Source organism: Pinus tabuliformis, chromosome 7 (assembly GCF_031772625.1).
Source record: "Pinus tabuliformis cultivar Carrire ecotype Pingquan chromosome 7, CPIR1, whole genome shotgun sequence".
NCBI lineage: Eukaryota > Viridiplantae > Streptophyta > Pinopsida > Pinales > Pinaceae > Pinus > Pinus tabuliformis.
Window position 1 is genome coordinate 843,245,819 of NC_142293.1, and position 12,531 is coordinate 843,258,349.

Genomic DNA, 12,531 nt, shown 5'->3' on the forward strand with positions numbered 1-12,531 from the left:
TTGGGGAAAACATATATCTTTGTTGAGATTTCTTTTACGATTTAATGTAATATTATATGTTGTACGGAAATAATTTTATATTTTGGATATTGTTAGAAATTACGTGTATTGTCGTAATAATTCTACATATGGAACAATGGCTCTCACACTGAATTTGTCGGTAGGAGCAGAAATCCTAAAGTTGATTATGGCTTTGTGATGCTCGGTGGGCCATCTCGAGTTCGTGGAATTTTTATTTTTATTATTAAAGAGATTGGTAATTCAAAATATTTCGAATTTCATGTCATTTCTGAGTATCTATCGTTGTGATCACCATTCCGGCTGTCTTCCTTTTTCTTAATCCACTTAGGGAATCGTATAGGCGAATCCAACACAGTAATCCGAACAGAGTGTCTATATATATTTTGTATTGACTTTTGGACAGAAGAAGTATCTGCCTCTGACCGCTTATAATGAACTGAACTGCCTTCAATTTAGGGGTAGTTCCTCCATTGATTGATAAGCTGGGTATTCTCCGATAATCAGCGGAGAGGAATTGGGCGGATCAATTGTTTTTTGGGATCTTACAGAGGCTGCTGATCCACTGTAGGCTACTGAATGGTCGGTTTCGAATGATCAGCTGAAGAGAGAAAGAGAAAAATGCGTTCTGGAAATGATGCACCGAAGCTGATAGTGGAGGCATTGCTTCAGAGGTTTCTTCCTCTTGCTCGGAGACGCATCGACACAGCTCAGGCACAGGTATTGTCTTTCCTTAATTTTCCGATCGGCTTCAAATTCAAAGCAAGCATTAATTTTGGTTTGCAACTGCTGAAACGAACAACCATGGTATAGGGTTTTAGAGCATTGTCTTGTGGTACTGTTAAACCAAATTATACATTTTGTTGTGGAAATCAACAGCCCATAGGACGGGGTTTGGTTTTCGGTCTTCATAATTTTATCACGATGGAAACTTTAATATGTCTCTGCAACACCTTCTTACACCTCTAGGGGCATCCTTTTTCGTCAATTCATGGTTCACACGGCATTTTTTGATGGCGATTTTCATAATTTCATCTGGATACGAGTTCATACCCCTTCGTCTTCTGCATCTCATGTCTCTGCATCTGGGAGCCATGACGCAACAACAAAACCTTCAAGAAAACATGACCCACTTGGCGGGGTTTGGCGTTGGTTAGCTTACTTTCAGCAGGACAGGAGCCTGAATGTGTCTTTGTAAGACCTATTTTTATAGGGGCATTATACATTTGGGTGCTTCGGCAAAACAAAGCAAAAGTCATCGGGAGGGCAAGACCCACATCGCAGACTGTGGCGTTGCTGTATGCAATCTCATCAGTGTAGTATCCCGAACATGTCTCGGCAATTGCATCCATCTGCGGACATTATATTTGGTTCTTGCGCTAAACACAGTAAACGTCCTTTATTTATCACAACCTATCTGGCAAGTTTTCGAATTGGCTCTTATAAATTTATCAGGATATAAGCCTTCGAAACAACCACGCTTACAGGGAAATTATATTTGAGTATTTGAAATTATGACCTGCATGGGAGTCTAAATTTAAGCCACAAAATACAGAATTTTATTAAATCCCATATGACCGGTTTTGTTGTTGGTTTTCATATATCAGTAAGATGGGATCCTGAAAATGTTTCTGCAAAATTATTATAGTCAGGCATTTGGGCCAAACATGGCAAAAGGCTCTGCGACATTAAGACGGCGTGACAGGGTCCTTTCATAACTTCATCAGGACAGGAGCTTGTTTTGATGTCCGTAACAACCACTTTTCTTGGAGATTTTGCTCAGGTATCTCAAGCCAACACCACGGAGGACTTCAAAAAACCAAACCTACAATCAGGTTTTGCCCTTGGTTTTCATAATTCCTTGAGGTTGGGAATCTGTACCTGTGATTGCTGATTGCAAAATCTCCTTTCTTCTTGTGCATCAAATTTCAACTAGTTGCTTGGGATGGGGTTAGATGGTCACGCAGTGAGTGAGTTGTATCCCATCTTTGTTTGACTTTTAAGGATAGAGTGGTCCTTCTGAAAAGGCCAAGCAGCGTGTTTGGGAATAGAAGTTTATAACTTTATAGATTATGGGTTGAGACTTGAGAGATATTCTTGAGAGGATCAAGCTCAACTTGATATAGCCAAAACATAGGATATCTGTGGTAGTCGGTGTAGAATGAAGTTAAGTGTTTGGGTTTGTTGATGAATAAGTGTATGGAAAAATTTCCCTTTTCTGAGTTGGCAAATTTTGGAAACCAAACTTTTGAAGCCCTAAAAGGTTCCTTTATAAATTTTTGGATTAATGACTTGTCGATGTATTTTTCCAAGCCTGCACCTGGTGGAGATAGTAGAACTGTAGATTTGCGTATGTTCCTATTGCTGTTCAGATCTATGTTCTTATGTTTTTATTTATTTTTATAGAATAGATTGTTGATTTTTCAAGAATTCCTTAACTGATAAGTACTTCCAATGATTCTTAAATCATTTCATCTTATATCACATCCATCATTAAGTAATTATACAAGAAAATAATCAACAGTAAAACAATAATGACAGCAGAGAAAACCAAACACAAGAGACACAGAATTTATCCTAAGAAAACCCCAAACCAGGGGAAAAACCCAACAACCTTTTCTTAGAGAAATTTGTCCAATTCGACAAGAGATACATACTAATTATTTCAGTCAAAATAAAGTCAAACTGGCCAGTCACCAAACCCAAGTCAATTCTGGTCAACCAGAGACAAAATTCACCCTCCTGAAATTTCAGCATCCTACCTCAGAGAATTCGTCCTTCTTTTCAAGCCCCATATCATGCCACAGATCCGTCCTTCAAGAGCCTCAGATTTGTCCTTCAATAAGCCCCTAAATTCTGAGTCAGATAAGTCGAATTAGACTCAGATGATGATCCAAATTGGATGCTCAAATGGAGAGGACAAATGCCAATAAATAGTGGCTGAATGTGCTGAATTGGTGTGTCCCTTTGCTGGGGTTGACTTGAAGCCGACCTTACATTTTTGGAGGGAAAATTCATAACTTTAAAATTCAAATTTTATTCTTTTAAAGCCGACTTGAGGTACAATTCATATTTGTCATTTCAGAGGGCTAAAAAAAATTATGAAGACCGACCTTAGCTAGGGAGGTATTCATAATGACTTCCACAAATGTTCTCTTGTTGAAAATTTCTCTATTCCAAGAAAAGGTTGAATGAGCTCAACTATGTTGATGAATCCATTCACCACATGTTCAACACTAGAACCATGTGGAAGGCATCCCTGTGTCAGTATCAAAGGAGGAACTAGTCACGCACTAGTCCTAGGTTACCTGTTCAACAAGTCGTCGCTTGGAGACATGTTAGGAACCCCACCTGACCCATGGCGAAACCTGAGCCAATACCTGCCCGATGCTATGAGGCACAAGCTCAACCCACTAGCCACACCCCATGGTAATATGGTCAAAATCCATGACTAGGGGAGCAATCCAAGGCTTGATGCTTATTGAGCCAATCTCTGAGCCAAAATCCATGGCTTCCAGGTCAAATCCCATGACCAAGGGAGCAATCCAGGCTAGAAACTTATAGCGCCAATCTCCCCAACCATAACCATGGTTTCCTAGTCAAACCCCATGACCTAAGGGAGCAATCTAGGTTAATATCCCCAACCATAAACCGTGGTTTCCCGGTCGAACCCCATGATCTAAGGGAGATTCTCCACACATAGATGTTACAACATTAACACTCCCTTCAACCAAGGGAAGCATTCTCAATCACTTTAAGCTTGTCCTAGAAGTACCTTAACTTCATCCAGGGACAGAGGTTTTGTGAGAATGTCAGCAGCCAACTCGATCATAGAAATACACGGGAGGCTCATTGCTCTACATACTTGATCAAACAATCCTGTAGCTACCTTGCTTCACAACTTGTGAAGCACCAAGTACTAAGGGCCCTTGCGGGCTTGTCTTGGGGTTGTAGAGCAAGCTTCTGTGACCTTGAGACCGACGCATGGGGGCTTGTAATAGCCACATTGTGGCTTCTACAACCACATTATGGCTGTTACAGGCCCCCTATCTAGGTAGAGGGCTTGTTGTAGGTCTTTGTGGCCTTGAGACAAACCCACAGAGAACTGTAATAGCCACAATGTGGCTGTTGCAGCCACACTGTGGCTGTTACAGGCCTTTGTGGGGCCTTTATTTGTTGCATTTCCTGTTGCATGCCTCAACGATTAAAAGAATTTACATTTTTTTAATATAATTTTTTTTTTCAAAATTAGATTGTCATCCTGATCCATAAATTCCATGGCTCCTAGATCCAAGTCTAGAAGGCCTCTCGATGAAGCTTGGGAATATGGCTCTCGTGATTCTCCTGGTTTTTACGCGAGAGTCAAATGCAATTTTTGTCCCACTATGTTGTCCGGGGGCATAAACATATTGAAATATTACCTAGCTAGAATAGTATGTAAAGATGTCGTAAATTGTGATCATTGCCCTCTAGAAGTCGTTGCCAAAATGCAAGCTAATTGGATGCCAGTTATGAAGAAAATGCTAAGAGATCAAGAATGAAGCATGAAATTGAAACAATGGGTGGATCTCAGACACAGACACAGGGTCAACACGTTTCTACAGATACTGGCTCATCAAATGTTGTAGGAATTGCATCTTACATAGCCTCTCCTTCCTTCCTTCCTCACACTGGTTCGGGATCTCAACCAAGTTTGGAATGTTTTAATGAAAAACGAAAGGAAGAAGCAGATATGGCAGTGAGGAGGTTTTGGTATCATGATAGCTTCCCATTTAACTATGCAAAGTCACCTTTCTTTCAACCCATGATAGATGCAATTGCATTTGCTGGCCTCGACTACAAAGCACCTCCTTATAAATCACTTAGGGAGAAAGGCCTTAATGAGTAGTTTGAATATGTCAAGGCACAGTTGGAGAGCATTAAAACTCATGGGAGACCCCACTGGGTGCACAATTGTCAGATGGGTGGACACATCAAAGAGGTAGAACATTCATCAACTTTATTGTTGCTTGCTCAAAAGTAACCATGCTCCTAAAGTCCATTGATGCATCTACACATGTAAAGGATGCATATCTAATTTTTTCAATGTTGCAAGAGGTCGTGGAGGAAGTCGGGGTATAAAATGTTGTCCACGTAATCACGAACAATGCTACAAATTATGTGGTAGCTAGAAGAATGCTAACCAAAAAATATTCTACCATTTTTTGGAGCCCATGTGCTGCCCCTTGCATAGACCTGATTTTGGAGGACATCGGGAAGTTGCTATGGGTACAAGATGTTGTTGCAGAGTGCAAATAAATAACTAAGTACACTTATAACCATGCTTGGGTGCTGAGTCTTATGAGAGAATTCATAGAGGGTGAGCATAGTCGGCTCGTTGTCATATTGTTTGCCACTAATTTCCTCTCCCTCCAATGCCTTTTGAATGAGTACCAAGCTTTGAGATGGATGTGTTGTATCCAACAATGGCTATGCTGGAACTTGGAAAGATAACACAAAACTAGATGCCATGGTTGTGAAGGTGTCTCTCTTCAAAGAGGACTTGTGTTCATTGACATTGTTATCTTAACCGAGCCCCTTGTGAAAGTCTTAAGGATCATGGATGGAGACTAGCCTCCAATGGGCTGCATTTATGAGCACATGGACAGGACCAAAGAGGCCATCAAGGCTTTTTATAGGGGAGATTTGTCTAAATATCATTATTGATTTTGGGTGGGATAGGCAACTACATTCACCGTTGCATGCAATAGGAGCATATATAAATCCAAGCATATTCTATAATGAGGGGTCTAATATTCAAAAAGATCTCGAGGTGATGAGAGGTGTCATAATATGCATTGAGAGGATGTTCTCGAGCCAAGAAATTCAAGACAAAATCAGTTTGCAACGAGACATGTACAAGGAAGCATTTGGCATGTTTGGATTTAGCTCAACCATATGGCTCAGGGACAAGAAAATGCCATGTAAGATTCAATTTTTAAATTCTATAAATTCTTTAAGTTTGGCATTGCAATTTGCAACACTCTAAACTTTTTTGTTGTTTTTTACAGCCAATTGGTGGATAGATTGTGGCACTGAGGCACCAAAATTGCAAGAATTTGCAATCAGAGTTCTAAGCCAGCCTTGCAACACTTCAAGATGTGAGCACAATTGGTCAATGTTTGAGCACATCCATAGCAAAAAGCGTAACAGGTTGGAGCATGAGCGATTGTAGAAGCTGGTCTACATCTATTACAACCTTCGACTGCTCACTAAACAAATGTGTCCAAAGGATTTAGATCCAATTGTATTGGATGACATTGATCTAGAGTCTGAATGGGTTGTGGAGGAGTTGCCCACTGATGATTTGAGTTGGCTTGATGAGGAAACACAAGATCCCTTTGGTAGGCCATTTTCATAAATGGAAACTCCAAACACACTTGCCTCACAGTTGTTGTTTGAACCCACTGATGTTGGCACTAGCTCCTTAAGGGCTTATTCTAGGCGTCCTCGTGTTGATGCATGAGACATGACATTGCACATGGAGACATTGTCTATTTTTGGTTTTCTAATTATGTTATGACTCATGGAGAACTTGCAAGTTGCTACCATATGTGATTTTGTTTATGAAATCATTTTTTAGGTTTCTTTTTAAATTTTGAATACAAATATCAATTGTGTTATGTTATATGATCATATTTTATGAGATGATGTTATGAATTCTTGTGTAAACCATGGTTTTATAACTTGTATGTGTTGGAAATGCCATTAATTTATCTTTTATGCAAAAAAATGAGATATTTTTTAGTGTTTTGCTATTTGCCGAGTCTTTCCCGAGTCTTCCCGAGTTGGTGAGTGATATGCCAACTGAGTATTTGCTGAGTACGAGTTGTGCAACATTGTATTTAATTTTTGAAATAAAATATTTGCAGTGGAAAAATAAAATCAGGGAGATGAGTCACATCACAACAGTAATTATACACCCATAACAATTTTCCTTTATTAAAATCCTCGAGAAAATCTGGGCCTAGGCCCACAGAGAAAAATGCATAGAAAAATGCACTGCTGAAACTTGAAACTCGACCCCCATTGGAAAACTCAACCCAAGGAATTCAACCCACCAAAAAATCAGCCTTTTGGAGAATTCAGCCCTAGAGAAACTCAATCTCCACCACCAACAAATCAGCTCTCTCATTTCCTCCTCGTACGACCGTTGCACACACAACAAAATCTGCCCACTAGATAAATTAACCTCTCCACAACTCAACTTCCTATTTGCTTTAGCTACTCGTCCTCTTGGAAATACTCCTGAAATATCCTTGCACTCATCCTTCCTTTTCTTTAGTCTAGTTGAGCTTCTCGCTTTAGAGAGAATCTCTTCCTCCACTTGTGTGTTGTCATCTCAGCCTGGAAAAACCCCCTACAACTCTTGGGGAAAACTAGTTCGAGAGCTCTTTCTTATTTCTGGAAAATGCTTTTTACAGTGAGAAATATTCAGCAAAACTGAGCAAGTAAAAATTTACAACTTATCTCGTTTTTCGTGCCTCACAGCGAACTGGAAAAACTTGCAAACAGCAAAATCTGAACAACAATAAATGCTGTACGTCCTCCTCGATTTCTGTGCCAATTTTTAGCCTTAAATTCTGCTGTACGGCCTGCCTAGAAAATCGTGCAAGCTGCCAGAAATTCTGCTATACAATTTCCTCGATTTTTGTGTCGAAAACTACTGTACGACCTCCTTGAAAATCGTGCCAGCAAACTCAGATTTCTGCTCCTCGATTTCTGTGCAAACTGCTGTATGACCTCCTTGAAAATCGTGCCCAAAAATCTGCCTTTCACTGTATGCTAACTCAGCTGTACGGACTCGCTGGAACGCTGCCTTGGAATGTGTGCCAAGCTGCTGTCTCCTTCTCCTCCCTGTTCAGAAATCTCCCTTGCTCTCTTGCTCTCCTTCTTCCAATCTGCTCATGAAAGAATGAATGACCTTTTCCTCCTTGTCCTCCTTTAAGCTAACCCTAAATGACTTTTGGGTGATCCCTAAATCCAATGGCTGAAATAGATTGAGATCTAGGGCTGAGATTAAATGCTCATTTAAATCTTACTTTCTATTTTTTAATTCACCCCACTTTAATAAAGACCCACTTAGTCATTTATTTCCAAAGTCACTTTTCCTTTCTAATTTTACATTGACTTTAATAAAGTCACTTTAAAATTAGACTTTAGTAACTTTATCACTTAAAGTCACTTTTAATTTACATTTCACTTTATAAAAATTATAAAGTCACTTTAGGAGAAAAATTAAATTCTTTTTGGACACTTTTCCCTAGGCCAAAGATCAAAGCCTTAGGGAACCACCTGTCCTCCGGTACCAAATTTCAACACTAGGGAATAGAATGACTGATCACTTTGGTGTATTCTCCAAGTGACCCTCAAGCCTCCTCTTATACTTTTCTCGTTGACATATCAACAACCGAGATTAAGTCCCTAATCAACGGTTAAGATTAGATCTGGCTTGATCCATGTCTTTTGGACCATTCTAACACAGTTTCATATTAATCCACATTAATATTTTAATTTCCTTAAGTTTAGACTTAGGGACTCCATTAAAAATATTAATCATTTTAATATCTCCTGAATTGTTTAGAATCTGCCCAAACCCTTTCTGGGTATTGGAGATCTCATGTGCCCCAAACTCTCCACCAAATTTCGTGGCTAGAGCACATCCGATGCTACCCCAAATCAACACTCCCTCTTAGCGAGGATTGTGCTCTAGCAATACTCCTCACTGAGTATTACTTTGATCATCCGACATCGGTGCCTGTGCTAATGCTAGGCCTTCCTGCCCAACATCCTCTGCATTGCTGCTTCTTGTACTGCTGCCCATGGTTCTGGCACTGCCACTGCTGCATCTGTACAACAGTGCCCTCTGCATCCGTGCTGCTGCTGGTCCTTTCTCCCAGCAGTGCATCTGCATTGCACCTCCTCTCATCATGTTGCATCGTGCTGCCCACTGTTGCACTACAACTTAGTTACTGAGAAGTAAGTAACTGATCCTCCATCTGACCTATCTGTTGAGCTAGAGACACCCACTGATGCTGAAACTCCCTCTGCCGCTGACAAGTGCTCCCTCTCTGACCTCTGCACTGCTGTAACAACTCTCTGCATCTCGCACTGTTGCACACCTCTCTGTGCCATCCTGCACTGGTGCAACACTCCTATGCCTCTCACACTGCTGCAGCCTGCTAGCCTTGTGCTGTCTCGGGACTACTGCACTGTAGCTCTCTCTGCTGCTCCATCCGCATCCGTCTCTACCCACCTAGCTAGTCCTGCTACTCCTCGTCGGGGCTCCCATAGCAAGGTCTAATCCAAGAGGCTGGGTACCTCAAGGATCCTGTCCCTCATTGCATGTAGTCCTCTTGACTACAGCTCGATGTCTCCCCACTTCCGCTCAAGTGGTGCATGTACACTCATGGCACAATCATCGTCTGTCAAAACTTCCTTCTCTGCTTGTGCTGGCGCTGCCTTAGTCTCAGAAGACTCTCCCTTACTCTTCTTCCTTAGACACTGGGTCACATAATGACCCAACTCCCCACAGTGGAAGCACTTGATCTTGGAGAGATCTTTCTTCTTCCGCTTCCCCTGCTTTCCCTTGGATGCTAGGGCCACATCCTCCTCTTCTTGCTTGACCTTGATCCTTTTGTTGCTGCTACCTGTCTTCAACTGCCATCTGATGTCTTCTTGGCCAAGAGCTGCCCACATCTCGTCCCAAGGTGGGAGAGTCCCTCTACCTAGGATACTCTGGACAAATACTTTCCAATCTTCTGAGACAACATTCAAGGCTGTCCTCACCATAAGCTCCTAATCAGTGTCGCTCCTATAGCAGTCAATTGGTCTCGGATGTCATTCATTCCTCCGAGAAAGGTGTCATTCGATTGACCCTTGTTCATCTGATACGACCTCATCTGGTTCTTAAGCAGCATTCTTCTCTACACAGAAGTATGCTGGTACAACTTTTTGAGAGCCTCCCACATCTCAAATGCCGTTTCCTTCTCGAAGATATGTGGTACCACATGATCCTTGACCCCGTCAAGGATAATGCACTTGGCCCTCGCCGTCGCCTCTTCGTACCTGTCATTATCATTGGGGTCGACTGGGACAGCTATTACCTTCAAGGTGAAGTTCTTGACACGATTCCTGTCAAGCATTGATAAGATTCTGGCCTTCCAGATTGCGAAGTTCGATGCTCTGTCCAGTCTATCCTGGTCTCTCACCCCGTGCAGTGCAATGATGCTCCTCTACTTCCCTCCTATGAGTCTCTACTTCCTGTCTGGAAGTTCTCTTCTGGACTCCCTCTGGGTCCTGATTTCTTTCCTGAAAATCCTTTTGCCGCTTGTCGATATGCCCCCTACTCTGATCGACTTGTGCAGCTGCACTTCTAATCTAGGTTCCTTGGCTAGAAACCCTCGGTAACAACTCCTCTGGCCCTGCTCTGTCAGATACTATTCTGACTACAGTACCTCACCATCTCCACTTTCCAATATTCCTGCAGCCTTATAGACCCCAGCAGCTGCCTCTCTGTGAACTGCGCCCCTCCCTCTCTGCCTCACGCTGGCTCTGCGTCACCCGGGATGGGTCTGTGTCAGCCCTGGGATGCCTTGTGTCAGCACTTTGGCCCTCTGCGTCAGCAACGCTGGCCTCTCTGAGGCTCTACGTAGTTTTCGGCTTCTTCAACGTGGCTCTGGCTGGCTCTACGTCACACTTCCTTGGCTTCTGCGCTGCTAGAAACAACTTGTGTCACCTTGGGACAACTGTTTTCTGCTGCTATTGCTCTGCTCGGCTGATGTCCTTTAGTCCTCTTGTGATTTGCAATCACGCTCCGATACCATGTTGAAGTTTCTAACTCTACTTAGTTAGAAACCCTCCATGCACTTTATCTGATTTATTCCTACCTACTTGTTATTTTCCTTAACAAGTTATTTACAATGTAAATATTGAAAATAAACACTAGTGCATGCTCAACATATTACAGATCAACAAATAAAAGAAACAGAAACAAACACGCCATATGGCACCATTATTTTTGGACTAATGTCCCTCGAAAAACCCAATGCGGGAAAACTGATGCAGCTATCTGAGGGTTTTCTTATTAAGCAATATTAGAGTACAATCTGGGTGCCGAAACTGGCCTACCCAACAAAGAATTTCCTTGGCAGTAATACCTCTCAGTTGCTGACAATTCTACTGGCTGAAACCCCGGATAATCCTTTTGGCAGTTACTCAGCACCAATTTGCCCCATAAACCCCAGCGTTTACCCAATTTGGATTGCGTCAGCCTCTTCTAACCCAACGATGGCATTGCGTTAGCCTATTTTGGCCTGCGTCAGCCTGAGGAGGCCCTGCGTCAGCTCTCTGAGCCTCTGCATCAGCTACGTTGGCCCCTCTAGTGCTCTGCGCAACACTTAGTTGCCTTTGTGTGGCCCTGCATGAGCACTGGCTGCTCCTGCATCTCTCTCTCTGGCTGCTCTACTGCTATCTTGACACTATCTCTGCCTCTCTGTCTCTCTATACTCATTGACCCTCAGTTGGTCTCCCGATCATTGATTCTATCTCTCTTAGCAAACCCCGCTCTAGAGAATAGAATGACTGATCACTCTAGTGTATTCTCCAAGTGACCCTCAAGCCTCCACTTATACTTTTCTCGTTGACATATCAACGACCGAGATTAAGTCCCTAATCAACGGCTAAGATTAAATCTAGCTTGATCCATGTCTTTTGGACCATTCTAACACAATTTCATATTAATCCACATTAATATTTTAATTTCCCTAAGTTTAGACTTAGGGACTCCATTAAAAATATTAATTATTTTAATATCTCCTAAACTGGTTAGAATCTGCCCAAACCCTTTCTGGGTATTGGAGATCTCATGTGCCCCAACCTCTCCACCAAATTTTTTGGCTAAAGCACATCTGGTGCTACTCCAAATCAGCAGATAGTGCAATTTACAAATCTGATAATTTATAACAGTAGCAAAGGAGCCCTAACCAGAAAAGTCAACGCTGGTCAACATGGCAGATTTGACCCTCAACAAACCAGTCAACTTCAGTGATCTTCGGCCTCCAAACAACAAGATAAAATAGCCCTCAAAACAGTCAAATTTAGCCTAGTCAAAGTCTGGTCAAACAGTCCACCTGCAGTTAGCCCTAGCTGCAGTCAATGCTGGTCAACAGTGAACATTTACCCTTGATTTCTGTGCCCAGAAATGCGGCCTGCCCAAACAGAGATAACCCTTACAAAAACGCAGTCAAAGGAGGTCAACGCATGCTGGTCAACGCTTGGTCAAACTGTCCATAAATTCGGTCTCCTGAAATTTCATATGTGTGGAGAGAGAGACCCAAAAATTTGTATCCAATCAATGAGGAGAGAGAAAGAGAAGTGTGAAGATGAGTGTGTCCAAATGAGGCTAAGTCACCTCCTATTTATATGCAACGTTGAGGATGAATAGACGTGACTGTTGGGATTCTGAGCCTACAT

The 12,531-nt window shown here is 42.1% G+C and overlaps 1 protein-coding gene across 1 annotated transcript in view; it reads left to right on the top strand.

Moving 5' to 3' along the window:
* Positions 1–290: 290 nt before the first annotated feature.
* The window catches only part of LOC149250251 (uncharacterized), a 174,205-nt gene continuing 161,964 nt past the window's right edge, over positions 291–12,531 (top strand). Inside the window, exon 1 of the mRNA XM_089453585.1 lies at positions 291–738. Coding sequence (XP_089309711.1) covers positions 640–738 — 99 coding nt within the window. The 5' untranslated portion in view covers positions 291–639. The remainder of the gene's footprint in view (positions 739–12,531) is intronic.